The sequence below is a fragment of the Rhynchophorus ferrugineus genome, unplaced genomic scaffold, assembly GCF_030347505.1.
Source record: "Rhynchophorus ferrugineus isolate W39M unplaced genomic scaffold, kcgeb_rfMv2 rfM6, whole genome shotgun sequence".
Lineage (NCBI taxonomy): Eukaryota > Metazoa > Arthropoda > Insecta > Coleoptera > Curculionidae > Rhynchophorus > Rhynchophorus ferrugineus.
The window spans coordinates 32571895-32599698 of NW_027472585.1; the positions used below are offsets into that span (position 1 = coordinate 32571895).

Genomic DNA, 27804 nt, shown 5'->3' on the forward strand with positions numbered 1-27804 from the left:
TTCAAGTTAAAGTACAATTAGAAGCATTATTACTAATTACCGAAAATTATGATTTTTAGACGACTGACTTGAATGCAGTAAAATAATGTGAAATAATGAATATATTAACATATATTAATAAATATTATATTAACTTATCTACACATTGCAATAGGACTATATCTGTGGCAGTCATCTGTGTGCAATCCATTTCATCCATCTCATCCATTTTATGACAACATATTTTTCCTATTCTCAACTTGCACTGTTCCAACAATGACTTTATATCCTAAAACATAAATCACCAATAAAAGGTACTGTAAAAAAATTCTATTAATATCACCTTAGGTTTTAGTAACTTTTCAAATGTGTCTAGCTCACTCCGCATCTGTTTAGAATCAGGGTATTTTGTACAAGTGGAGTATTTATCTGCTAATGCTAATGTATATTCAGGAAAGTGTTCTTGTAGAGATAAATTGCACAAAAGAACAGGTTGGCCTTCTTCTACTTTATCCAGAAGCAAAACTATATCAGGAGGATCTGATATTTTTATTAACAGTAAACTAAGAGATTCATTCAACAATTCATTAATACAGCTTATAGTATTTAGATATATTCACATACTTTTCATTAACATCAGTCAACCATAATTCTTGATGATGTCTTGTGGCAGATTTCTTAACAGGTATTCCGATTGTATCAAATTCCTGCATTAGCACTGAAGCAAATTCTTTTAACTTTGAAATATATGTTATTTTTCTTCTGAATCTATTATAAATTTCCGACTGACGTTTTATTTTCCTTCTAAACAATGTATTTTGAGTAGCACTCAATCCCCATTTGATGCTGTAAACAATTAATTTAACAACTAAAACGTTACCCACCTCTTACGATTTACCTGGAAGTGATATTAAAAATGCTGATAATTTCGTTTTCTTTAAGTTCCTGAAAATGTTCCTCCTGTGGTTTCCATATATGAAAATCATAGGGTTGTTCAATTTTGCCCGAAATATCAAGCAATTTTACTTTAAGCAAAGACCTTACTGATCTTTCCGCTAAGTTCTGTCTACTCTTGATAATCTCTTTTAATGCTTTTTCTTGATCCAGCTTCATTTTTTGAGTCATGAAATGTTGCAGCATCGATTGCTGAGTAGGGGATAAATCCTAATATTTACAGAAATTTAAAAAATTTACATATTCAATGATTAAGAAAAAGAATATGAATTGATACCTGCAAATCTTCCGATTCCCAGTTTTTGCATATTTCATACAACTCTTCAGGGTTGTCAATAGTCCTTATATCTCTTGAGGACCTGCTTACTCTATTCGCCATGTTAGATCTTTCAATATCCATTTCGAATTTACTACTAATTTTCTCCAATTCCTTCATTTTGGTAGTTTGAAATTCCTGTACATAATATTCTTCTGCTTTTTTGTTTCTCCATACTGAAAATTTTTTTTTAATATAACATTTAGATTCGTCCATCAAAAATTGTACCATTTCCTTGATTGGTTTTTTCCATATAAACCACAGGGTAAACTCGAAATATGTAACAATGTATGCATCCTATTTTTCCACCTTCCATACTTATACTGGAAAGAGATATGGGAAATGGTCTCATGTCTTTTTGATAACCTAACTTGGCCCACCATAGTGCTCGTCTTGTCGAGTTGAAGTGTATCTTCAAATAAGCGCCTTCTGGGGCCTGATAATGTATAATTATGATGTTATAGATGTTTTATATTGAGCCTAGCTTACTTCCAAAGGGAAACATCCATCACAGTTTACCAATTCTGCACCAGATATGATTAATTTGACACCCAATCGTATTTTCTTTTTTAATATTTGTTTACTCAAAGGCTTATCAATAACTGTCCTGATCGCATACCAACCATCCGTTAATTCTAGTTCGAAGTTACCGTTATTCTGTAATTTATGATTTAGTATTTATTAAGTTTACAATAATTTAAAATACCTTAATTATTTTTGAAACACACAACACCATTGTTTTTTGAGGAATATCGTCTTTTTCGTAAATCTTTCGTAATACCGACCTTCTAGCCCTATCAATTTCTAAATCATACCTAAAATAGAAATAACGATCCTATTAGGCGATATATGACCTAATTTTTGTAGATTTTTTCGATGTGGTTTTGACAAATGATTGAAATTGGAGAGTGAAGTATCATCAGAACAAACCCGCTTGAGTTAAATAACCCCTCATCCGATCCATTCCAACCAGGAAAATGGTTCTAAAAGGCATGGGAATTAATTTGTAATATTGTTGGTTCTGACCGTCTTTCTTATTGAATGTGTAATTTTTGATACAATCGTTAAATGATTTCGATCTTAGTGATCAGTTGTCTCTTGGGAATACGGAAATTTACATTTTGCTGTATGACAATTCAATGTAAATGTGACAAATGAACGACTGTTTGTGATAAATGGTAATTGGTGATGAAAAATATATTTTTAAGATTATTCCAAATGAAAAAGTTGTGGGTAGACATCACCTAAAGAGGGTTTTCATGTGTGAACTTTATGGAAACTGGTCAGATAGTGACTACAAAACGCTACAGTCAAAAATTTAGCAAATTGAAAATCTTGAATAGAAAAAAGCTGTTTTCTGATCTAGTCTTACTAGCACCATTCAGAAAACCTTATTGAAACTGCTCTCACTCGAAACATATTTAACACGATATTGCAGCTTGCCTAAAGGGATCAACAGTTCGAAATGCTGAATGATGTGTAGAATTGTAAACTTTCATGTGAAGCCGGAATTTGACCGGCTTCAAATCCTTTCTCGATTCATACACTATCAAAAAGGTAGTATAAAAATTTATATATTTGAGTACTTAAAATTGTACCTGTATTTCAGTTGTTGGATAATATTTTCTATAGATAAACATCCACTGAATTTATTAGGGAACATCCTTTCATAACTAGCCAATTTCCACACAATCCACTTGAAGTGATTCCTTATCCAACCGTTTGGTATTAAATTAATATCAACTCCATCCATCAATTGAAAACTGTGTTCTATTTCCGTAACACCTATTCGATTTTCTAAGTTAGGTACCAAAACAGCTCCATCGTCAGTCTTAATGTGAGACAATCTAATAAACATTTCATTCAAATCAGAAAATTGATGTTATAAAAATTAAAATACAATATTAAACAGAACTAGAGAAATAACGAAATGAATGAAATAAAAACGTACCTGTTATCTTCTAAGCTAAAATGAAGTAAGTGGGAATTTTGCGGATTTATATCGTTTAAAGCTGTTGGAACATTGACTTCAGGAAACTTATTGTCTACAAAATCTCTTAAGCTTATTCTCTGACATTTGACTTTTGAATTATATAGAATTCCAGTTTTTACTTTAGCGCTGCAAAGTATCTCATTGTATGGACCTCATGTAACTGATAAATATCTTACCTAAATCTGCGGTTAACGGTATTAATTTCGTGAATCATATTTCTTTGGCTTTCTAATATGTTTAGTCTTTCTCTATTAATTCGTAACCTATCTTCAAGTAGTCTTTGTTCTTCAAGCAAATTTGATATCCAGTCTGTTACACTGCTGTTGGAAGGTTTATTGAGGATAAACCTACTCATATTACAAGACTGATTCACAAGTGTATTGTCGCCCAACACATTTATAGATGAGTTATAAGTTTTACCACTTTCATGGTTTGATTTATATTTTAGAATAGGAGTCAAATTGCAAGTTATTGGTGATAAAGCTGTTGAAATCGAATTGGGCTTGACTGGTGTTGAAGTTGGCAGAATATCATGGAATAAATGTTGGGCTTTGCTGTACTCTAATTGATTGATTTGAATGGTAGGAGAGAAATGGCACCCAAGTTTTTTGGATCTTTTGATGATGCTGTTTGGTGTTTGGCACAGCTTACTATCTTTATGGACACTGTTTTCAGTGGACTCTGAATATTTTCTTTTGCTCTTGTTAGTTGATTTAGAGAAAAGTAAGTGAATATTTCCTTGGATGGTTTTACATAAAGATTCTAGATTGTTTGGTACAATTACAGTTTTCACTGTTATGTTATCATATGTATTATTTATTACACTAATTAGATCATGGTAACAATGGGCTAAACTTAAAGTGGTTTCTTGTTCAGTTGATGAAAATCCTAAGAATTCATCAGTGTATTCGCAAGGTATCAGTGGGTTAACAAAAGATTTTCTTTTTTGCATAAATTTCTGTTGTGCAGCTGGCACAAAACCCTGAACACCCAGGCCTATAAAGCATACATGAATTTGTTGATAATACATTTTTTGTATAAGATAATTAAGTTTACCATTTAAGTTTAAATCATCAAAATTTTCTCCCACAAATATGTTTTTAAATATTGGTACTTTTTCAGATTTCAGTGCATCGCTTGACAATGCTCGTGAACTACTAGATATATTTTCAACATTTTCATTGCAGCCTGTTATATTAGTGGAGTTATATATTTCTAAATTACAGGTGTGAAAATCAGTAAATCCTTCATCTAAAAATATTTATAAATTTATATTTTATGCTTTTTAAGGTGTTATAAATTGTGTACCTTTATTTTCATTGTGAAGCTTATTAGTAATGCTCGCTTTTGGGTTACTATTTAATGTGACATTTGCTGTTTTAAATCCTTCAAAATTATTTGTTTTTAAGTCATCAAAGTTTTCTCCTTGGAAAATATTCCCAATTTCTTTTGAATTTTTAGAAATGCTTGGGCTTTCTGATATTCTATTCTTATTTTTTTCTATAAAATACTAATCATTATATTAGAAATATTAAAAATATAAAACATTACCATTAATACTTGAACTGTTATCAGATTGCGTGATAATAGAATTTGCTGTTTTTAACCCATCAAAATTCACCTTTAAGTCATCAAAATTTTCCCCTTCAAAAATATTCCTGAATCTTTTGGAATTTTCAGAAATTCTTGCAATTTCATTTTTTGATGTATCTATAAATTCTATCTCATCAGATTATTAATTTTAGAGAATGACAATTATACCTTTAATATCTGATTCTGAAAGCTTTTCTGGACCCAAATTAGATGGCTTGATAATGGCATTGGCTGGTGTAATCCCATCAAAATAATTCGCTCTTATATCATTAAAATTCTCTCCTTGAAAAATATTCTTCATTTCTTTTGCATCTTCTGAGATTCTATTTTTATTTTTTTCTATAAAATTCTAATTATTATATTATTAACTATAAAAAAAACATAAAACTTTACCATTAATATCTGAATATGTATGTTTTTTGGGTCTGCGATCAGACTGCTTGATAATGGTATTCACTGTTTTAAATCCTTCAAAATTATTCACTTTTAAATCATCAAAATTTTCCCCTTGAAAAATATTCCTGATATTTTTGATATCTTTACAAATATCTGAAACGTCTAATGTTTCATTTTTCAATTTCCCTATAAATTACTTATCAATAATTTATTACATATAAACAAACAATTAATTCACCTTGAATATCTGACTCTTCATACTTTTCTGTATTTAAACTGCAATGCTTGATAATGGTGTTTGCTGTTTTAAACCCTTCAAAATTATCCATTTCTAAGTCATCAAAGTTTTCCCCTTGGAAAACATTCCTGGTTACTTTGACACCTTCAGAAGTGCTTGAAATTTTCGATAATTCATTTTTGCATTTACCTATAAAATATTTCTTACTAATTTATTCTTACTATTAAAATAATACACTGTTACTTTTAGTTCCTAATCCTTTAAGTTTTTTTGTGGTGTTAGTATCAGAATGATTAATAATCATTTTTGGTCTTTTAAGTCCTTCAAAATTGTTGAATTTCAGATCTTCGAAATTTTCACTTTGAAAAACTTTCTGGGCATTCTCAGGATTATTTCTTGTGTCTGACAATAAAGTTTCATTATTTAGTATAACTAACTATAAAAAGATAATAATATAATACCTTTGAAACCTGATCTCTCATGTTGATCAAAATTAATATCAAATTCCTTCATAATAGAATTTGCTGTCTTAAATCCTTCAAAATTACTGGATTTTAGGTCATCAAAGATTTCTCCTTGAAAAATATTCTTGACTTTTCTTACTTTCTCAAGATTGTTGGGAATATCTGACATTAAAATATCATTTTTTAATTTATCTGTAAAATATTGAATCTTATTTTATTTATTATAAAAATAAACAAACAACATGTTTACCTTCAATATTTTGTTCATGCTCATGCTCCTGATTGAATCCTTTAAAATTGTTTAGCTTTACATCATTAATATTTTCTTTATGAAACATATTTTTAATATTACTTGTTCTTAATCCTAAATATTTATTATAACCAATACTACTATTATTATCACATTTTGCAGTGTGAGTGGAATTATTTGATGTACTACCTTGTTTAATGATTCCTAATGTACTATTTAATATGTTGGTTGAATTACTATGATTAAAAATATGATGTTCATCAGGAAGCACTTTAACATCACTAAAACTTTCATCTTTTTTGCTTGTTTGAAATAGATTTCTTGACGATGACTTTGAAGTTTTTAATACTACACTTTTTTCAATATTAGGCAAACTAATATTAATAGACTTATCAATCGTTGTCTCTACTTTATTGTTAATACCTATTCTTCTTGCTAATAATAAGTTGCATTTCTCTTTTTCTTCGAGAAGCTCAATTCGCTTTATAATATTTCCCTCATCATTTCCTTCATTTTCATTATTTTTATTACTTTCCTCAACTGCATTACAGTCGTCGGGAAACAATTTATATTCTGGGTTTGTTCTCTTTTTCATTCGTATTTTTCGAATGGCTTTTGAGCTTGAATTCAAAATTGGAGATAATGGCGCCATATTGATAGTGTCACTACAATTTTCATTATTTGTCTTATTAAATACATCACCCATAATTACCTAGCAGAATTAACTTATATTTCTAATTTAAAGAATTAAAAATTCTAGGTTAATAACACACTTTTGTTTTTTACACCAGTTATACATAAAAGCGCATTGAGGGTCATCTAAATATAAGGAAAATAAATAAATTAAATATAAATAATATATAATAGTAATTATTTATCTTATTTCAACTTAGAAAATACAAATCAAAATATAATTATTATCTGCATTATATGTTAATATAATTTTTAGTAATTTAAACCCTTAAAATTATAAAAAATGTTTAGATTATGGGCATGCGCATAAGTTTAGCGCGTGTTGAGTCTCTTTAAAATCAAAGAGCCATGAAGAAGTGTTTGTTTACCTGTTCAGTGCGGTTGTTTTTGTCGTAGTGGTTGTATCGCAGAGACGTACTATATCTTTAGTATATTTTCTATATAAATGATGTGAAATGATTAAAGTGAATTAAAAGTGTATTAGTTCGTGTCTAAATTTAATCTTTAAGAACATGAATAATCAAATGCATCCTCATTATGAAACTGACATTTTTTCCGATTGCGAAAATTTCAAAAGCTGTTTTGCACGTAGTGTTGTGGTGAATTCACATTATAAACAACCAAGGAATGATTATGTACCAAAGAAGGATTGTTCACAGGTCGATACTGTCCCAGAATCTCCCAATACTAGTACTTCTGTAGAACCACCGATTAGATATAGAAAGGTAAGAATTTGAGTAATACTTATCATTTTGAACGATAACAGTGCGTGTCTTTTCTCTTGATCTATATTTATCCAACGTTAAAATATCACAGCTGTTGAAAATTGAAAAAAATTAAAATATTGTGATATACGTTGGTCTACTCTTGAAGTTAAAAATAAAAATTGGTCGGTTTTCTTGGGTTTTAAAATCACTGCATGCGGTTTGTGTTTCAATAATGTTTCATTTAATTAGATTAAGTTAATATAAGATGTTTTATAATTCTTAACATATGAATGATAATAAATGTTTCGTATGGTATCTTGGACTCTTTCTTGTTTGTGCCACCTTTATAAGAGTCCCCTTTTAGGTCCAATATAGGAAAGCAGCTGTTCCAAAATGTCATTATTTATTAGATGGTTGATTTTATAATAAAGAACTTAAATCTGGCTCTTTGTTATATTTTCTTTTTGAAATAAAGACATACTTTTAAACATTCTGCAGGCTGTTAATCATGTTTAACAATCAACCGAATAACATAAATAAATATTGTTTGTATGGTTTCGTAGTTGTGACAGGTCGTACAAACAAATAAACGTTTGTTTTTTATGTTGCGTTTATTTTGTTTTATATTAAACAGAATTAATACATAATTTAAGATAGATTTCTATGCATTTTCCAAATCTTTCAGTGATTGAAATATGTGATTGCTTTTATGATTTTTGATGTTATGAAACAAAAAACGAACTCTGTGCGAAACTGACATGGAAAAAAGTTACTGTACGGAATCAAGGAGCATAGTTCCGGTGGATAGGGTGGCAGCGGCGGTAACGAACCAGCATGCCGTGCTCGGTGAACGATTCATCGTTTGTTTTTGAATCAGTGGCGCAGCTCGTAAAACCTTCGTCGCATTAATATGCTAATAGTATTCCCTTTTTTGTGTAATTGGCCAGATTCAAGAAGCAACCCTCGGTCTAAATATTATCTGGTGATCAACAACCTCCAACAGGTCGAATTTTAATTAGCCATAATGACATAGTAAATAATTTAAATTTGTTTTGGTCTGATCTTAGATTTTATTATTTTATTTTCATAGTATTTTTGATCATCTGTTCTCGTTTGTCTTTGAAGTTTGTCTTTTGTCTCAGAGCCTATATAGTAAAAATTTAAAGTAATTTGTAATTATTCGTGCATTCAGTTTCTTACGCGTTTTTTAATTTGTACATTTTAATGGTGATATTTTCCAGTAGTCAGTGATCGATTCTCCCTTATTTTTAAATTAGCTGTAAGATCTGCTGACAAAAAGATACTTTTATTATTTTTGAAAACTAATTAAATTTCATCTTTGGTTTTTAATTTTATTATATCAATGGGATATTTCTATACCTACCGTTCTTTACCTAACGGGTGTGAAACAAAAGGCCTTTTTTGTTCGATATTACTTGTGGGCTTATTTTACCGGATGCAGACATCGTTGATCGATGAGATCAAGTTTATTCCAAGTCTGAAAGGGAAATTTGATACAGTAAACAACGGTAAAAATACGTTTGGTAAAATCATGTATATGCGATGAGAATGTTTTCTGATAATGGCGAGCGAATGAACAAATTACTTGGTGACGAATTGGCGTTTCCTCGATAAATGGCGGAAATTAATGGATCGGCAAATGGGCCATTTGTTAAAAACAATATGCTTTCGCGGAAACATCTCCCATCATGGGAAGTGAAAGCTACAGACAGATTGGTAGTCCAATCATCTATCTCAGCGCCAATTTCGTAATTTAACTGTTTTATTCTGCAAACAATAATGAGCATTTGAGTATCATATTTTATTGGTCAAGAATATTTTCAATGTATGTATAGTAGCATAACAATGGGTTCTAACCGTATTCTGGTTATTAATGGAATACCGTTAACCTTTATTGAAGCCATGTTCTTTCCCTTTTTAATCAAGATATTTTTCTCTTATTATACCATTATCCATATCATTATACCGCCTTTGGTAAAAAAATAATATATTTATTACAGAGTTTTTAGGAACTCAGGTAACTCCATACAAAGACTTATAAATTTCGGAATATCGTTTTTATTGATGTTATCAACATTACCAAATTTTAAATGAAGTAATGTTGACACGATATAGTGGTTGTTGTATATATAGTGGCAGGTACTAGGCCTTTTAGTATTTCTTAGTATAGTTGTTTTTAGAAATTTTTATTGGTAATTTTCCATAGAATATTAATTTTAATGTAATAAAAGTAAGTGGAAGTACATTATTACAATTGCTTCCTTTTAAATTTATTATAAAAAATTGCGGTACTAAACTTTAAATATTTATGCAAATATCCATATTTTTGGGTCCGGTATATTAATATTTTTAAAAAATATTTACTCTTCTTTTTACCAACTAGGATGTATCTGCGCTGGACCTACTATTTAATGTGGGCTCCGAATTAGGGATGCAGGATTGATATTTTTGGCCGATATATCGATATTTTTTAGCCGATAATTCCTTAAAATAAATTATATATAATATTAAATATAAATCTTCAAAATCGGCACTTAAGTTTAACAGTCCGTTAAAAATATCCCAACTCTTTAAAATATTTAGAAAAAAATATATTTTTTAAAGTAATACTTCACTTTTTTTTTAATATCGATTTTTTTTTGTGGCCAACATCCCTACTCCGATTCATGGTGATCGGCATTAAAGCCTACCGACTGGCGAGTGAACTACTTGAAAGATCATCCCCCGGACTTACCCAGCCTGGTTACTGGCGTGACTGGGGTCATTTTCCTTGTCGAATTTTATACTCTTTCCTAAGGACAGTCACAGATGTTTAACAATCAAAAACATAAATGCTTCAGCAGGGTTCGAACAGCAGGAGGACCGTCCTGCCAACTTTACCGATATTTTTCTAGTGTGTTGCAAGAAATATATCGAAATATAATGACTAACACCGTACTGACCAAAACACGCGAAGACTACTGCTTCTCACTTAAAATAACATATCAAGTGGTTTTAACACATAATCTTCTTCTGCTATTTTTCATTTAGTCTTTAATTTTTAGTCGGAAGGCGTTCTATTACTCCTTTTTTTATGCTTTCCAGGTTTTTGATTTATTAACTTTTTTTTCTGATTAAGATGATTCCAGACTGGAATTTTCAGGTATTTCGGGGGTGCCACTGATTTAGTATATATGTACTTGAAGACCCCAGTTATTAATATTCGTTAGTGATTTCTCAAGAACTAGACTTATTGTATTTAATGATTCCTTAAATTTTTTAGTTGTATATTATAAAAAGTTGTTGTTTTGAACCGCAACATCTCTTTGTGGATTGCCTTGGTCTTTGTATCTGATAATTTTTGTATTAAGTTAGTGTTAACATCTGGCAGTCCCTTATGATATGTTACGCAGTATCAATATCTGGCATCTGGACGTATGTTTTTCATCATCGGTCTTCAACTGATTATTTTCTGGTCTGATTGTGATACGCTCTAAGGCTCCTATTTGTTTGATAATAGCTTTTAATGTTAGTAAAAGAGAGTAATTATTAATAGACGTATTATTATTATTATTATTTAATGTGTTTTCGCGCAATACCATCCTTTGTAATTCTTTGAAATTGCCTATTTATTAAATATTTCGGAGGCCAATATGATTTTAATGCATTTTGTTCTGTAAGGTATCTAGTCTATGTTAATATTATTATTTATAACATAATGTTAATGCCAGTATTATTAATTATACATACATGTTTGATATGTTCTTTCTCAAATTATACTGGCGAAGTGACTAAAACCTCGATTTTATTGAACTGAATGTTCTGACCAGTATCCATTCAGTGTTCAACAAAGCTATCTGGACGCTGTGTTCGCACACATGTACAGTAGCTTTTTATACACCTGTTTGAATTAGGGAGCCCCTGTCTAGCTAATGAGTATTGAATAGTAGTGATTCTTCATAGACAACTTTTTCAAGAGTAATAATGTACCAAATTTTTTAAAATAAAAGTTTGAATTTACACCGAAATACTAATGAATTTATTAATGAAAAAGTTGATGAAATGAAAACAATTTGTTTTGTATTATTTCATTTTATTTAGTTTATACGGAAGATAGGTTAATAACTAGTCACTATATCCAGTTTCTCTTTTCTGCTTCCAAAGTAATCCACTCGAATTTACGTATGTGTTTATCGTTTACTTTAAAACCCGTATCAATGGCGTCCATGTTATAGTTGGCATCAGAACTGTCTAGAGAAGTATGTCCCTTTTCGCCCAATATGACACTGGTATGACCTAGAGCATGTATATATTGTCCTAATTTAGATACAGTGTCGATTTCTTTTACAAAATTTTCGTAGGAAAATTCTACGATATCAATGCCCAGTGATTTTAACTGTGCCGTGAATTGGTCGTAATAATACTGTAAAAAGTAATCCAGTCTATTTTCGATGTCTTCCAATTTTACCGAGGTCAACAGCAGGAAGATCACATCAATAGCTGGTGATCCGAGCGTTGTCGTTTGTAAATCGAGAATGGTGACTCTAGGAGGTTGTTCTTCCGTGACCATTATGTTGTTACACCAAAAGTCGTGATGAATTATCGTAGCCCATGGTTCCCTATACGACTTATCGTACTGTGCCGCGCTGTCCATGCTCTTATTGATTCTTTCCAGAAGGTGTTTGCAACTGGGTATGTGGTCAAAAACTACCAGGATTGCTCTCAGGAAATCCTTCATCTCATCGTCGTCTCCGCTGAACAAATTCAGGTATGGGCTGATTTTTTCGCGGAACATTTCGGGATCTTTGCGTCTCAGCGCCAATGACACGCTGTGGAACGTAGCCATGTCCCTAAGGATGGCTTTGGTGGTGTCGGTATCGAATCCTTGATGACGGTCCACATTTTGGTAGCCTGAAAAAGTTAAACTTGAATAACTTAAATTATATAATAGTTATGTAAAATTGAAGTAAGAATGTTTAACTATCGATAAATAACTAGGACTTTCGATATACATACATAGATTTGTTTTCAAATTTGGTATTTAATTTTAAATCTTTTTTATTTAAAAGTATTTGTTGTTATTCGGTGTTGTTTGTGTTAACACCATTTTAAAAATAATCCGGAATGGCGAATCAAATTGAAATCTGAATTGTACCCAAATCATTAAGGACATAGATAAATTTGATTTTATTAGGTATATGATTTAGTCTTTCCGTATTTTTCAACAATGTTATCCAAAATATTATTTAAAAATAGGCAACAAACTTAATTTCGTGTTCTGGTGCTCGTTTGTTAAGTAACATACTTAATAATATTGCGAAAGATAATTAACATGTCCATCGACAAACCTCGTTGCATTGACTGAAAAAAATTGTATTATTCCAAGTTGAGAAAGATCTTCTGAGTAACCAAAGCGAATTCTGTTCATCTGTTTGCATGTTCCCTAAGTGTGCTACAAGCTCTTGTTGTGCTTTCTTTCAGCATACCACTTCCCAAAACGTTCAAAGTTTCAGAAATCTTTTTTCCTTTATTTAATTTGTTGTTTATCAATTGTTAATAACCGTATTGTATTCTCAAGTCTTGCATCTAATCCTTTTAAAACTAGAAAATACCCCAAAAGTATGTCTGTTTTGAATATAATTTTTTTAAATAATACACCTAATATTTTACTTGTTGTATGTTATTATCTGACGTAGTAACAGGTCAGTTGAAAATTCCCAGGCCTGACACATAGATTGCGCTACTAGAATTAAATCCATATGTTTTTTAGTTAGCCCTGAGCCTCAAAAGATGCTGTCGGATCATTAGTTTGTGAATTATAGCATTTTGAGTGAAGCAAATTTTGTTATTGTGAAAAAAATGAAAGGAAAATATACAGTAGGAGCAAAAACTGGGCTTGATGATCAAAATCAACCATCAAGGATTGGTATGCTAAGTTTAGACGTGGTGAAATGAGCACCGAAGATGGCAGTGGACGCCCAAAAGAGGTTGTTACCGACGAAAACATTTAAAAAATTCACAAAATGATTTTGAATGGCCATAAATTGAAACTTAATGAAACAGCAGACACTCTAAAGATATCAACTGAACGTGTACATCATATCATTCACGAATATTTGGGTATGAAAAAGCTCTATGTAAAGCGCGAGCTCACTTTTGATCAAAAACAACGACGAGTTGATGATTCGCAGCAGTGTTTGAAGATGATTAAGCGTAATAAACCCGAGTTTTTGCGTCGATATGTGACAATGGATGAAACATGGCTCCATCATTTCACTCCGAAGTCCAATCGACAGTTATCCGAGTGAACCCGCCTCAAAGCATGAGAAAACGCAACAGTCGGCTGGTAACGTTATGGCGTCTGTATTTTGGGGTGCGCATGGAATAATTTTCATTGGCTACCTTGAAAAAGGAAGGACCATCAATAGCTAGGACTATTACATAGCGTTATTGGACAGTTTGAAGGACGAAATCGCCGAAAAACGCCCGCAGTTGAAGAAAAGGAAAGTGCTGCTTCAACAAGACAATGCACCGTGTCAAAAATCCATGAATTGGGCTTCGAATTGCTTCCTCATCGACCGTATTCTCCAGATCTGGCCCCGAGAGACTATTTCCTGTTTTCAGAAAATTTCCTGTTCTCAAAAGAATGCTTGCTATGAAGAAATTTTCGATGAATGAAGAGATGATCGACGAAACTGAGGCCCATTATGACGCAAAGGAAAAATCGTACTACAAAAATGGCATCGAGAAGTTGGACGGTCGTTATAATTAGTTTATCACCTTTGAAGGGACTTATGTTGAATAAAAAAACTAATTTTGCCAAAAAAAGTGTTTTACTATGGTAGACCGGAGATTTTTCAATTCACCTGTTATTTTCTTATTAATAATAAAATAAAATAAATAAATTAAAATAAAATTAAATGGTGGACAATTTTGGTGCATGACTGATGTTACGAAATATTATTAATGTTGACTTCGTGCTAAATCAGCCGTATTAGTGTTATTCATACCTGAATATTTTAAATTCTCCGTTAGTATTACTCCATCCGCGTCTACCCTTTCGCTCGCAGGATCCAGGCTGATCCTCCCGCCATAATATTTCTGGAAAAAGTCGATTTTCTGCTCTGTACCTTGTTCTTTCACGAATTGCTTTAATGCCGGTATCACCGTTGTGTACCAAGCGATTTCCCCTTTAAACGTTTCCTGTGTATTGAACATCTTTTGTGTGAAGGCATTCAATGGTGTGCATTTAGCTACGGTGTGGTAAACCTTTTCGGTACCATCTTTTCGTACCTGCAAGCGTGAAAGAAATAAAAGGAACTGTAAACTATAATACAAACCATAACCATATTTTTTATGTTTAATTATTATTTATTATTTACTATTATATATTATATTTAGTGAAAAATAAATTTAAAGATACAATCATTATTACTATTAATTATAGGGTTCACATATGTATTTTTATTTAATTCATGGAACCTTTTCATTGGGATTGTTATTTCCTTTATCCGTTATTATCCGTTGTTTTTTTTTGTCTTTTGGACAAATTTTCTTTCATTTTATTCCTTTTGTTTCAGGAAAATTTCAAGCAAAGTACTTCTTTTGTTTTGATCATGGTATATCGTTTTTCAGAACCAGTATTTCCATTTTTCATAGCGACGGGGCTTATTTCAATTAATAACTAACTAAACTATAAAATTAATTTTAAATGATGGTGTTGCTGTCTATTAAATCGCATCGGCTACATTTGTGACCAATATCATGTTGAAGCCTCATTAACATGTTTCATTTTTCAGTATGTGTCATTTCGTCGAAGTGTGAATAAAATTTTTTTTAGTGCGTTGAAAATGTCTGAGCAAATTGCATTTGCGGGAAGCTTTCCTCTTTACTTCAACTTGAAGAAAAAGGCGACTGACGGTGATCGAATGTTGTGTGATGCTTATGACAACTCTATTCCATCGATTTTAACATGTAAATACTGCTTTCGATGTTTCAAAAGTGGACTAAAGGTTTTGACACTGAATACAAAATTGAGTTTGGCCAAAATATTTAAAAACTAGTATTTGAAGGCATTACATATAAAGTGCAAGCAGAATATGTAGAATTATTGGGAGGGACACAAGAAACTATTCCTAATCTGTTGGAGAACATGGAAATGATCCAAAAGGTCGGATATTTTGGGCCGAATGAATTGAAGCCGAGAGATTGAAATGCGTTTGGTCATGTGTGAAATACTGCTTCAGCTGCAAAATTGGAAAGGTTTGCTACTGGTGAAGAAAAGTGGATTCATTCCAAGTGAAAATAATCCCAAGTGGAAAAAAAATCATGGCGACCACCTGTTCATGCATCAACGGCAAGGCCGAATATCCATGGATCTAAAGCTGCGAAAACTTAATGAAACCGTGAATGGAGTCGCTATCGACTACAATTCGTGCGTCTGAGCCGAGCGCGGTGCAAAAAATCGGCCAGAATACGAGTAAAGACACAAAAATATTATTCTTCAGCACAGTACTCGAACACATGTTGCAATATCGGTAAAAATATATTTGGAAACATTAAAACCGGAAATGCTACTCCACCCATCGTATTTTTCGGATAGCTCCTTCTGATAGCAAAAAATGTCGATTCGTGGATAGCCTCAAAAGATACATAGTTCTTTCGAGATGTTGCAAATTGCTTGAAAGATGGGAAAAGTATCGGCTATCGATGGACAGTACTTTGAATAAAATAAATTCGGTATTTTTCAAAATAAAGCTTTAAATAAAAAAAATCATTTAAAACTTTTACAAGCCAATATAAAGAAAATGGGTTTCAACACTATTTTTCTCACCAAAAAACTATTAATTATTTAATTATATCATGTGTGTCATAAGGAAACTTCTGCCTCATCCGGATTATGACCTACTAAAATCTTACGTCACAGATCATCACTTTACTGTAAAACAAGGCGATGAACATACCCAATTGCATACAATATATTCAGGAGTTCCACCAGGTGATGTACCAGGTCCAGTACTATATGTTCTGTACACAGCCGATCTACCTACAAAAAAACCACTGTGGTGACATACGCAGACGACACGGTAGTCTTAGTTACTCATGAAGATCCAACCATAGCATCCATTAACCTACAAACACACCTACATCAAATACAAATGTGGCTGAAAAGATGTCGTATAAAAGCCAACGAAACAAAATCCAGTCATATAATTTTTACCCTCCGTAGAAGATCATGCCCACCAGTCTAATAAATAATTGTCAGCTCCCGCAAGCAGAGTATACTAAATGTCTTGGTATGCACCTAGATCGACGCCTAACTTGGAAGAAGCATGTATTCGCCAAACGCAAACAACTTGACCTTAAACTCTACCAAATGTAATGGCTTATCGGGTGCAAATCCAAGTTATCATTAGATAACAAGATATTATTGTATAAATCTATACTCAAGCCTATTTAGTCATTGCGATTCCCCAAATATCATAGCGGAACCGTTAGCAGATCTAATATATATCATACAACGGTTCCGATATAAAGTGTATGTACTATGTATCGTACTATGTGCCTCCGTACTATATTTCAAAGGAAGTGATACAACGCGATATTCCTCTAGAACCAATAAAATAAAAGACTTTAGAATAAAACTAATTAATTAAAATAGTATTTTATAGAGATCACTTAATGAAGTGATTTTCTACATGCCATGTATATATGTATATATATAATATATATATATATATATATATATATATATATATATATATATATATATATATATATATATATAGCTGAAATATATTGAAAATTTGTTTTTATCCCTTTCGACGATTTTATCGTTATTTCGATATTATACGGACGTGGACAATCACAAATGTTTATGTGTATAAATATTAAAAAAATTGAATAAATTGAAGTAAAATATACAAAGAGCATCAATAGTGAAATGTCAGCGTTCAGGGTGATAGGAACAGGGGTGGGTGACCAGTTAAAGGATACAGATATTTTATTACTGAGAGTTAAAGGAACTCTCGAAAAAAGCTCATCAACTCATCACTATTGTCGCTGACTAGAATATCTTATTATTTATATCTACGAACAGTAAACCAGTTCTAAAAATAATTTAAATAAAGTTTATATAGATTCAGTATTATTAGTTGTCAATAACTTTTCTTTTTTATGTACCTATCAAGCTCTTAAAGTTGTTTCAAGATAAAATCTCATTAAGTTTATTTAATTATTACAAATTATTTATGTATAGATTTTATTATTTATTGACAAAAATTGATAATGAAAGGTTTACATGAAAGCTGAAATAATTGAGATATTAAAAACCATTGTTCTAATGCGTATGTCCTGAAATTGAAACCCAGACAGAGAAGAGAAAGTTTATATATATGTATATATCGAGACGCTGTAAAATTAGCAGAAACTACCGAATGTGATGAAAAAAAAAGCCGGTGAATATCATTTGCTTTGTTTTGTTTTCCGAAAAGTCCCCATAAAATCGGAAACATGATTGTTTCACTGCCTCGGCGGCTTTGACCTTTTTGATCTTAGTGTTTTTCTAGGTATTAAATTTTTAATTACGACGCTAGCTAATGAAACAATTAATGAAAGTTATCGGTCTAGGTTTTTTTTGTCCGATTTTACCAAGTGAAAACCAAACAATGGGTTCTAGTCCGTTATTAGAGTTTCGAGGACTTACCGTAAAATCGACTTTATACATGATGCTCCCATAATTTTCACCGGGTGGAAGTAGCGAGGCGACCTGCTGTTCGATCACATGCCCTCCGATGGTATCCTTGATTAGACCTTCCAGGTCAGGGATCTCTGTCTTCTGACCCATATCTGCCGCGAGCTGTTGACGCACTATGACTGACGCGCACCTACTGCTAGGCGGTTAATTAGGCGATGATCAGTTATTATCTAATTGCGACGGTGTAGTACTTTGGCGTAGACTAGTTTGAACCGTTCTTGATCGTTTCCTACTAGCTTGACTGGTATTGGCGTTGACTGCTTTATTTGCGCGGATTCTGTTATGTCATCGTTGAGGATGATAGCTCGCTGAATTTTTTTGCGAACCGTAAGGAACATGCGAACAAAACACGAGATATATTATTGATATTAATCGATCGCTAATCATTGTTTTTATTTTGAACGGGATCTTATATATTTTTATCTGAAAAAACTTGTAGATATTTAATGGAGTATTCTGGGTATAATACACGCAGACAAATTTGTATTAAATTGGCGAAAATATTTTTAGTTTCCTTATCTGCAAGTATTTAAACTATTTATGAATTGAATAATAATTTTGATTCTTTCATCAGGCCTATAATTTAGTTTTAAAGCATTTTTAATTTGATACTTTATTGTGGAAAAAAGGTAGAATTTATTTTTTTCAAACTATTGTCGATCTATAACTGCTACTTTTTCCCATCATTACCAATTTACCGATTTCATCTCCAAAGAACGATGCATCTTTCAAGGTTATCTACGAATCGATCCATTTTTTTGGCATCTTCATAGAATTAGAGCGTTTTCAAGTAATAATCAGGAGGAGTAAGATCTGGAGAATACGGTGGGTGGGGTAGCACTTATTATTCACCAAGTATGTTTGCACATGTTGCAATGTGGTTAATCGTTGTCATGCTGAAGAATAACATTGTTTTGTCTGGTTTCATTAGGTTTTAATAGCTCATACACAACATTAGATTGGAGTCAGGGATATTTGGTTTTTCTGTTGATGTTGATGGATGCCTAGGTGGTCCCCCCATTTTGAATTATCGTAATGGGCCCACTTTTAATATTAATAACCATTAACAACAATACGATGAAAAACATTTTTTCGATCTTGTCGTTGAAGCAGCACCTCACAAATGACCAAACGTCTTTCAGTATCTCTTGGATTAAATCCAAACGCCACTAAATTTCCAAATTTTTGGATCGTTTTGATGTTCCTCAAACGATTAGAAATAAGCTCTTGTCCAGGACTCTCTTCTTTGTTCGGCATTAAAATCACCACTTTTAAAACAGTTATTCACATTATTTGCATGTTGAAATCCATGGAGCATGGTTACCATAAGCTTCACACAGTATTCCATGATTTTCAGCGGCCTTTTTCTTTAAATTGAATGTGTTAATTCTTTAACGAAATGGCATATATTGAAAAGTGAAGTTTGTCAATGAGACATCAACATGAAGTTAGATACACCATCTGTTGTATATCTTTTAAAATTAACTTATACACCTGATATTCTTATTTTAACTCATTATAGTTTTGGTTTTTATATAATCTCGTTTACACAGTCTCCTTGAGACTTTAAATTTGATTTTGATATTTTTTCAAGTTATTCGCTAACACTTGGTGTATTGCCCCCAACAGTGTCATGAAAGGCACGTAGAACTCTTGTTGGGATGGTTACTAATTTTGAAAAACAGATCTCTTAAATTCTAATGGATTTATTACTTTTTGAAAAATATATTATTTCGTCAGGAAGTAAAAAGTTTTCGGTGAAATGTTCTTTATCATAAAATTTCAATTCTCGTCAAAACGTTCGGTATCATGTGTGATATTGTAAAAACAGTAACAAAACTTGAAAATTGTCGATTGATCGATAAAATCGAAAGAATATATCAATATTTTTAATTGACTACAATAGTAGTATCAAGAACCAACCATTATCATATTATCATCTCATTGTCATCAATATCATTATCGTCAGAACTTCATCGTTGAGGATGTCGATATATTCATTTGTACTATTCCGGCCGTTGATGTAAGTGAGACTTGAAATCATAACGAAACCTCCCTTATGCTTGAATGTAGGAAACAGGTAGTCCGGATCGTAGGTTTCTTTTCATCAAGCGTCCGGGTTTTACGAGCGTTGCTCCACTTCTGCAGCTTGGAGCTTCAGGTGTATATTTTTTGTTGAAACAGTATTACTCGAATGAGCATTGCATCCTTTTTAATGTTCGTCGGTCTCTGCCAGTTAACATAACTTTGGATTTCGTCGTGAGGCTTTACCATTTTTTGTGTATGCTGTCATTACCATTATCGTCTCTCGTGAAACGTTCAACAGTCATTCAGAGATCACACATTTTAGCGGTGGCTTATAAATGAAATATAACCTACAATTCTTGGATTTATACAGAGCAATACTACCAGTCGCATTATTTACATGGAAGCAGTTTTGTCAACATGCAATCTGTCATGTCAACAATAATTTGTTCCATATCGCAGGGTGTTCATATTATTTTGCCGGTTTATATTGATCACATATTGTGATTTGATGGTAAATCTAAGAAAATACCATCAATGACGTCCAAATATAAGTAAATGTAATACAATTAATAATTAGCTATTATAGTTATTTTATGTTGTTACTGTAACTGTAACTATATTTATCATTATGCTAATGTTTACAAATATATCTACGATTGTATTTCTATTTTTGAGAATTACCGTAAACACTTCTAAATGATTTAGCAAATATATTTACGATATATCTCAATTACGTGAATATGTTTGAGTACCGCTGTTCAGCAACGAAACAACCGTAGATATCTATAGTATTCACTCGCATCGATAACATGAATCGTCATTGTGCGAAGCCTCATGCATTCGGTAAATATTTATGTTAAATGTTGATAATAATACCCGCATATTGTAGTGCTAACTATATGCGTTTAAATATTCTTTATTAAACGGTTTATCGTGAGAACATTTTTATTTTTATTAATTTTATATTTTCTTTTTTTTAATATATTAAAGTCTCCTTTTTACCAACGAGGGTTTATCTGGACTGGACATACAGTTTAACGTGGACTCCAAACCATGGTCCTCGGCATTAAGCCTACCGACTGGCCAGTGACCAACTTAGAAACCATCCCAGATACATCCTTCCAAGGTCTTACACAGCCTGGTTACTGACGTGACTGGGATGGTTATTGCTTGGAAACAGGAAGGAATAAAAATATTTACAATTACAATCACAAACATAAAGTACTATATACTTATGCCCTAGTAGGATTCAAACCCGTGACTATCGCAACAGCAGGACTGTCCTGTCAACTTGACCACTGCGCCAACGAAGCCCGCATTTTCTTTATTATTTGTGAGTAGTGTACTTTTGATGATACGGGTAGGCCCCCATTTATGTCAAATAATAAATAATCAATTCGTTTACGTCAATAACCAGGCTCGGTAAGGCTTTCTAAGATGATGTTCACGTTGGTAGGCTTGCCATTAAATGATTTAAGGGGTTGGCATGACTCATATAAGCTATAAAAAGTGTAAAAATTAAAAAAACCTTTATTTTATTTATGAGAAAAGGTGGCAAATTATAGAACTGACATAAGAAACCATACTACCGGCTCAATACTTTTCTGATATAAACAGCACCCATATGTTATGTATATAGTCTATTCAATAACCAATGCACATAATCAAAATTTATGACATCAGCAAGTCGCAATGTTCCCTAATTAAGTTAGAATTTTGGTTTACAACATTTGCCGATTTGTAACCGCTAATTACTATCACTAGGGGTGTGTTCAATATCATGGGTAAGGGACTATCAACATCTTTAATCCATCTTTTGTGATTCTATAGCTTCAACTATGATACTTTTGCCGGCACTCCACTTAAATATTCCAAGGAATGCTTCCAGTAACTCCAACGTCAATCTGATTTATTGCCTCGTGAATCTGCTTTATTTTCTTTATAAATAAGTTGATTCCGGTTAATTGAATGAATTCAAAAGAGAGCAGCATCATAATCTATATGGAATCCTACCGACTGGGTTAATTATAAAATGACGTGAGGCATCCAATTTCAACAACTGTGAAATTTCCTGATGGGAGACAACACATTTAGAATGTAAAAATTGAATTGTAACGGTTAATAAAAATAAATTAAAACAAATTATTGGGTTAATTTATTTATTAGGTAATTTGATCAGCGATATCTCTTGCTGAAAATGCGGAATAACAATGTAAAAACTATTAAATAATATAACCTCACTATTAAATTCGGTGGTTTTGATATTTCTTTATATAAAATAACTTTTAGTATTATCGAATTTTACAGTGTACACTTTAGAACCATGGAAATATCAAATTTGAACTTTTGACATTAATGGCTTTTGTTGTTTTATTTGATGAAACTTATGGGATGCTATTCCGACATGTCCCTAGTATTGGTTCTGATTTCAGTGAATAGTTATTTTGATGTCATTGACAAAGAATGGCAATGATGACTAAAATGTTTGAAGACTGAAAATGACATTTTCAGCTGTTTTTTTTCAATATCACGGTTTTATGGGTTGTCAGATAAATAAAGAAGAGTTTTCTGTATCGATACGGAATATTCATGGCCATAGAGTTTGGCTGTGCATATGGTGCGATCAGCAAGATTCAATGCCTGCCAACGTACTAAAACCAGCACACGTTGCATGAGTTAGGAAAGATATACTGCTGTAGCTCGAATAGGAAGTTTTGTAATACCCAGGCACTTGCCAGACAGAGTGCCTTCTGAGTAGCACTTGTTCAGATCACTACAGCATCGTTTTGGCTGGCATATGATTTCGATATGCTAAATTAGTGCAAAAATGGATCGATGATAGGATCGGTAACAAATCAGCATCGTTATCTATGGCTAATTTTTCTCACGACACTCCTTTTTTTCCAAAATGTTACGCAGAACTATAGCAAGCACCAATGGCTCAGTGAATTAGCTATACGAGGGTCACTAATTATATTTCGGGAATTGGCAACATTGTTGTTATGTGAGTCCATCTGACGGTTCCACCGTAATGTTTGACATTTTTGACGATATACGTACTCAGAACACACGGACGCTATTTGTTTATTTTATATTTAGCTGAAAGTTTCGTCTCGGCAAAAAGCGGAACTGAATCGTGAACATTTTCGTGCGATGATTTTTTACGATTTTCGACATGGATTATCACAACAAGAGTGCATCAATCAACTTAATTTGACGTTTGGCGATGAAGCTCCATGAAAAACCACCGTGTATCGCTGGTTTAGTGATTTCAATCGTGGTTATAGTTCGCTGACCGACGAGTTTCGTGAAGGTTGTCCAAAATCGGCTGTTGTGCGAGAAAATATCAATGCTCTGTGCGAAATGATTAAGCGAGATCGTCATGTCACCTATTGTGAGATTAAAGCATCCCTAAGTATTAGTTACACCAGCATATATGTGATTTTACATGAACACTTAGCTGTGAGAAAGTTATGTTTGCGTTGGATCCCACACAATTTGATAATCGCTCAAAAAATGGTTCGTGTCGATTAGTGCTAAGAAATGCTTCAGAAATTCAATCGCGGTGCTTCGAAAGACGTTTATAAAATCGTGACAAGTGACGAATCATGGATATATTCGTATGAGCTCGAAAGTAAGTAACAGTCGACTGTATGGGTATTCTACGATGAACCAAATCCAACAAACGTTGTTGGCGCACGAAGCACTTCAAAGAAAATGGTGGCCTGTTTCTTCGGGAAAACTAGTCATATTGCAATAGTGCATCTAGAAGATCGTAGAATAGTAAATTCTGATTGGTACACAACCATTTGTTTGCCAGAAGTCTTCGGTGAAATAAGAAGAACAAACAAGAGACGCCGGATTGTTCTTCATCATGAAGCACTCGAAACATCGAATTGATGGGTCATCCGCCGTACAGCCGTGATATGGCACCAGATGACTTCTTTTTGTTCCCATCCGTGAAGAATAAACTGCGTGGTCAACGATTTTCATCGCCCGAACAAGCTATTGAAGCGTTCAAAAATCATGTTTTGGAGATACTTCATTCGGAATGGAATACATGCCTTAAAAATTGCGTTAAGCGTATGCAAAAGTATAAAGACCATCGTGGCGAAAAGTTTGAAAAACAATAAAAATATATTTGCAGCTCAACTATTTGTTTTTTTTCCTATTCCCGAAATATAAATGTGTGACCCTCGATATCAAGATCATGTTTTAATGTTTCATGGACAACTGAAGGTGGCTTTTCCACGCTTCACAAAACGTTAACTTATTTACGCACCAAATGGAAGAATAAAAATTATTGTGTATCCTTAGATATCCACAAGCAACCCCTTTTGTTTTACATTGCAACGCATGTCTGGTACAGCTCATATACGTGTAAAATTAATTTTGATATTACAGAGCATACCTAAGGTAATTACAAGCAGAAAAACAATAAAACTACGTTGAAACAATTTATTACGTTAATTATCGCCAACAAAATAGAGTAATTTGTATAGAAAACTATGAGGTTTAAGTTCGACGTAAATAAACAATGCCTATGAAAATCGACCTCCGGTTGGTTTAATTTTTTTTTTGTGTTCCCAACGGTGACACATCGCGTTGTTGTTAGCGATCCTCGTTTGGGGAAATGACATCGGCGAGCGTTACCATGCCCAAGAACCGTTGAAACCATCAAACCATCAAGCGAAATGAGATACATTGTAATGTCGCCTAAAATAATAATCGAGGAAAAATGGATCTTGTACTTTAATTAAAATTTATGAAATGCGATTGTCTAAAGGATTTATTATGCTAGACATTACCAGTATTAAGAAATATAAAAGTATGATGAAATTTATTTTAGTTAGTTATGTCGTTATTCAAGTTGTTACTGATGCTTAATCAAAATTACTTGAAAAAAGTTCTCAGTTTTCTAACATTTTCGACGTCTGAATTAAATTATAAATATGCTAGTTAATATTGTTTTAAATTAATTATATCTTAGTAAAATTTTAATTTAAAAATTAATGTATTTAAAAATTAATATAATGTTATACATGTATCAATTCACAAGCAAGGCGAGTACGGGATTAATACGTCAGTATGTATTAATTCGTCAGTATATATTATGTATATCAGTATATATTATATTAAAATAGAACTAATCTACTTAAGCTAAAGTTAAGAATACACTTATACACTAAACAAGTTCGTGTGGTTTGGTTCGCTTTAATCTTCTCATTTTCTGCGTGTTGTCTAGTAGCTGTATTGCTCCCACGTTGCTCTGATTTAGCAACCTTATTTCATGTTTTAAGGCGAAATCTTGGATAACGTCGTGTATTCATTTGATTTCGAGGTCATCGTGTTAATCCCGAACTCGCCTAGCTTATTTAATAATGCAAGTACAACAAAACACTAGTAATAAACCAATTTATAAATTAAACTTGTACTATGCTTATCGTATATGCTATATATACTATCATAATGTAAGATGTAATTAATAAAAAAATACAGAAAACTAAACAATGATTACAAATGTATTGTCTCATGATGGATGGATATACGGATAGTTAAATGAGAAAAAGGGCGACATTCATTATATTTAAAATTATTGCTTTTTATCATTTGTTACATGAATATTTAAAATATAGTTTTTACGATACCCTAGAATGGGAAAAAATTCATTTTATTAGTATCAGATAAACCCATTACGAGTTATCAAATATTTTAAGTAAATAATAGTCGGGTATTACAGTTTTCAATACAGTGTCAATGAATTTAAAAGTTAACTGATCTAATGTGAGCCTATGTTTTATATTATAAAATGCATCTACATTTATTTAGTTTAATTGTGTGGCTTTGACATATAACCAAATTCTAATATATATAAAATAATTAAACAACAATACTATTATCAGATATAATTTATTTAGCATTATAGTACATCTAATGCACATATTATCCAAGAACTTAAAACCACAATTAATTATACAATTATAACGTTTATAGGTTAGGGTTGTTTTATTTTATTTACATTGGACTCCTTTTCAAACGACCTATGAGTTAGAGTTCTAGGTGCATTTTTTATGTGGAGGTACCCCCTGGAGGTCTAATCCACCTAATTAACAATTGTATATTGAACTGCTATATTTAACTTTCATTAGAAAGTATATTTACCTTTTATACTTTGTTCTTGTTTCCTCCGATACAGTGTTTCATTGTAAAGTTACATTTATATTACTGTATTTCTCCTTAGTATATTCTATTAATACTTGTATACATCTTTCTTGATAAAACTAGATTTAATTACTGCATTCTCTTTAATGCACTTGTCATATCTGCAAAACAGTTAGTGTCCTCTCTCTTCTCACACATTTTAAGCAAATGCGCATGTATGTTCTGAAAAATTACAGACATATCTGTGCACATCAATATTTCACACTCTACAATAAGATTTTCTACAGTTATCGTATATTAATTATATACTCATCTTTAGTTATTTCCACTTCTGTCACCCTGCCTTGGAAATTATCAGCATTGAATCATAATCCCATATTCAGAAAGTGTCATTCAAGTGAATAACTAAGCTATTAATATCCAATCTACCTATCATTTGTCACAATTTCATGATTTGTCAATTTCTTCTACTATGTGTCTGACCGAGTTCACTCAAACCGAAGGTGTTATTAACCATTCCTGTTTCCAGCCTGAAGAACAATATATCTGACCATTTGGTATATTGGTTTCATTCTGAAACATCCATGTCTCATCTAAATAGACAAATTGAAATAATAAGTTTTCATTGATTTTATTATAAGCTTTTAAAGGTTGTATTCTTTTAAAAGCAATGTCTGGAAGTTTCATTAGACCTCTTCGTGGGTTATCTTTACACCATTTAAATTCTATATTACCTAACAGAGTATGAAGAGTATAACATATCTCTTAGCTTTCTATGGATACTTTCCAGACTAATGGATTCGTTTGAAATAATTGTATTAAATTATGTTTATATTGAATATACTACTCGCTGGTTTTACATATTTCATATATTTGATCGGTGATAGAGCTAACATCAAGCCGATCTTGATTCGTCATCCGCTTTATTTGAAGATGGTTTATTTTCAGTAAATCCAAGATTATATTTTTCATTTTTTAAGATATTTCAGTGACCGTGCCCATTTTAATATTCGGTGCAGCTGCAACACGCTAATAAATATTTTCCATAAAAACCGAACTTAATATTTAACAGTAATAGTGCTAACCTCTGTAACGAATTTTATGGCAAGAGGGATCTCGGTTATGTCGTTTCTGTTCGAACTTTAGAGAGGCAATTTGTTCTATCTGGTTTCGGGATTTTCAATCTGAGTAATAATAAAATTTACAAATTGCGACAGGCAATAGATTAAAAATTTTGATGACGTGAGTTCACTGTTATTTTGATTAGACTATAAT

The 27804-nt window shown here is 32.1% G+C and overlaps 3 protein-coding genes and 1 long non-coding RNA gene across 5 annotated transcripts in view; 1 reads left to right on the plus strand and 3 right to left on the minus strand.

The window, feature by feature from the left end:
• Positions 1–93: 93 nt before the first annotated feature.
• LOC143198074 (uncharacterized) lies at positions 94–6967 on the minus strand. Of its 2 annotated transcripts, XM_076407022.1 has the most exons (21): positions 6373–6934; positions 6184–6297; positions 5931–6125; positions 5713–5871; positions 5470–5658; positions 5229–5417; positions 5004–5174; positions 4794–4952; positions 4551–4742; positions 4299–4493; positions 3419–4238; positions 3201–3368; positions 2848–3096; positions 1956–2064; positions 1739–1906; positions 1478–1685; positions 1211–1425; positions 878–1143; positions 604–825; positions 323–542; positions 94–268 (listed from the first exon to the last, which is right to left on the minus strand). In XM_076407022.1, the coding sequence occupies exons 1-21, from the start codon at positions 6887–6889 to the stop codon at positions 125–127; spliced, it is 4869 nt and encodes a 1622-aa protein (XP_076263137.1). In that variant the 5' UTR covers positions 6890–6934; the 3' UTR covers positions 94–124. The 2 variants fall into 2 exon arrangements, with proteins under 2 accessions (XP_076263137.1, XP_076263136.1); XM_076407021.1 differs by having other exon boundaries at positions 6184–6967.
• A 259-nt stretch (positions 6968–7226) lies between these two features.
• The window catches only part of LOC143198077 (uncharacterized), a 79136-nt gene continuing 58558 nt past the window's right edge, over positions 7227–27804 (plus strand). The window contains exon 1 of the mRNA XM_076407033.1: positions 7227–7601. Coding sequence (XP_076263148.1) covers positions 7389–7601 — 213 coding nt within the window. The 5' untranslated portion in view covers positions 7227–7388. The remainder of the gene's footprint in view (positions 7602–27804) is intronic.
• On the minus strand, positions 11656–18618 carry LOC143198078 (uncharacterized). Its single transcript, XM_076407034.1, has 3 exons — positions 18289–18618; positions 14594–14876; positions 11656–12494 (listed from the first exon to the last, which is right to left on the minus strand). Exons 1-3 carry the CDS (start codon positions 18427–18429, stop codon positions 11716–11718), a joined length of 1203 nt encoding a protein of 400 aa, XP_076263149.1. The 5' UTR covers positions 18430–18618; the 3' UTR covers positions 11656–11715.
• On the minus strand, positions 26261–27006 carry LOC143198086 (uncharacterized). Its single transcript, XR_013006147.1, has 2 exons — positions 26530–27006; positions 26261–26470 (listed from the first exon to the last, which is right to left on the minus strand). It is a non-coding gene; the product is annotated as an uncharacterized LOC143198086 (long non-coding RNA).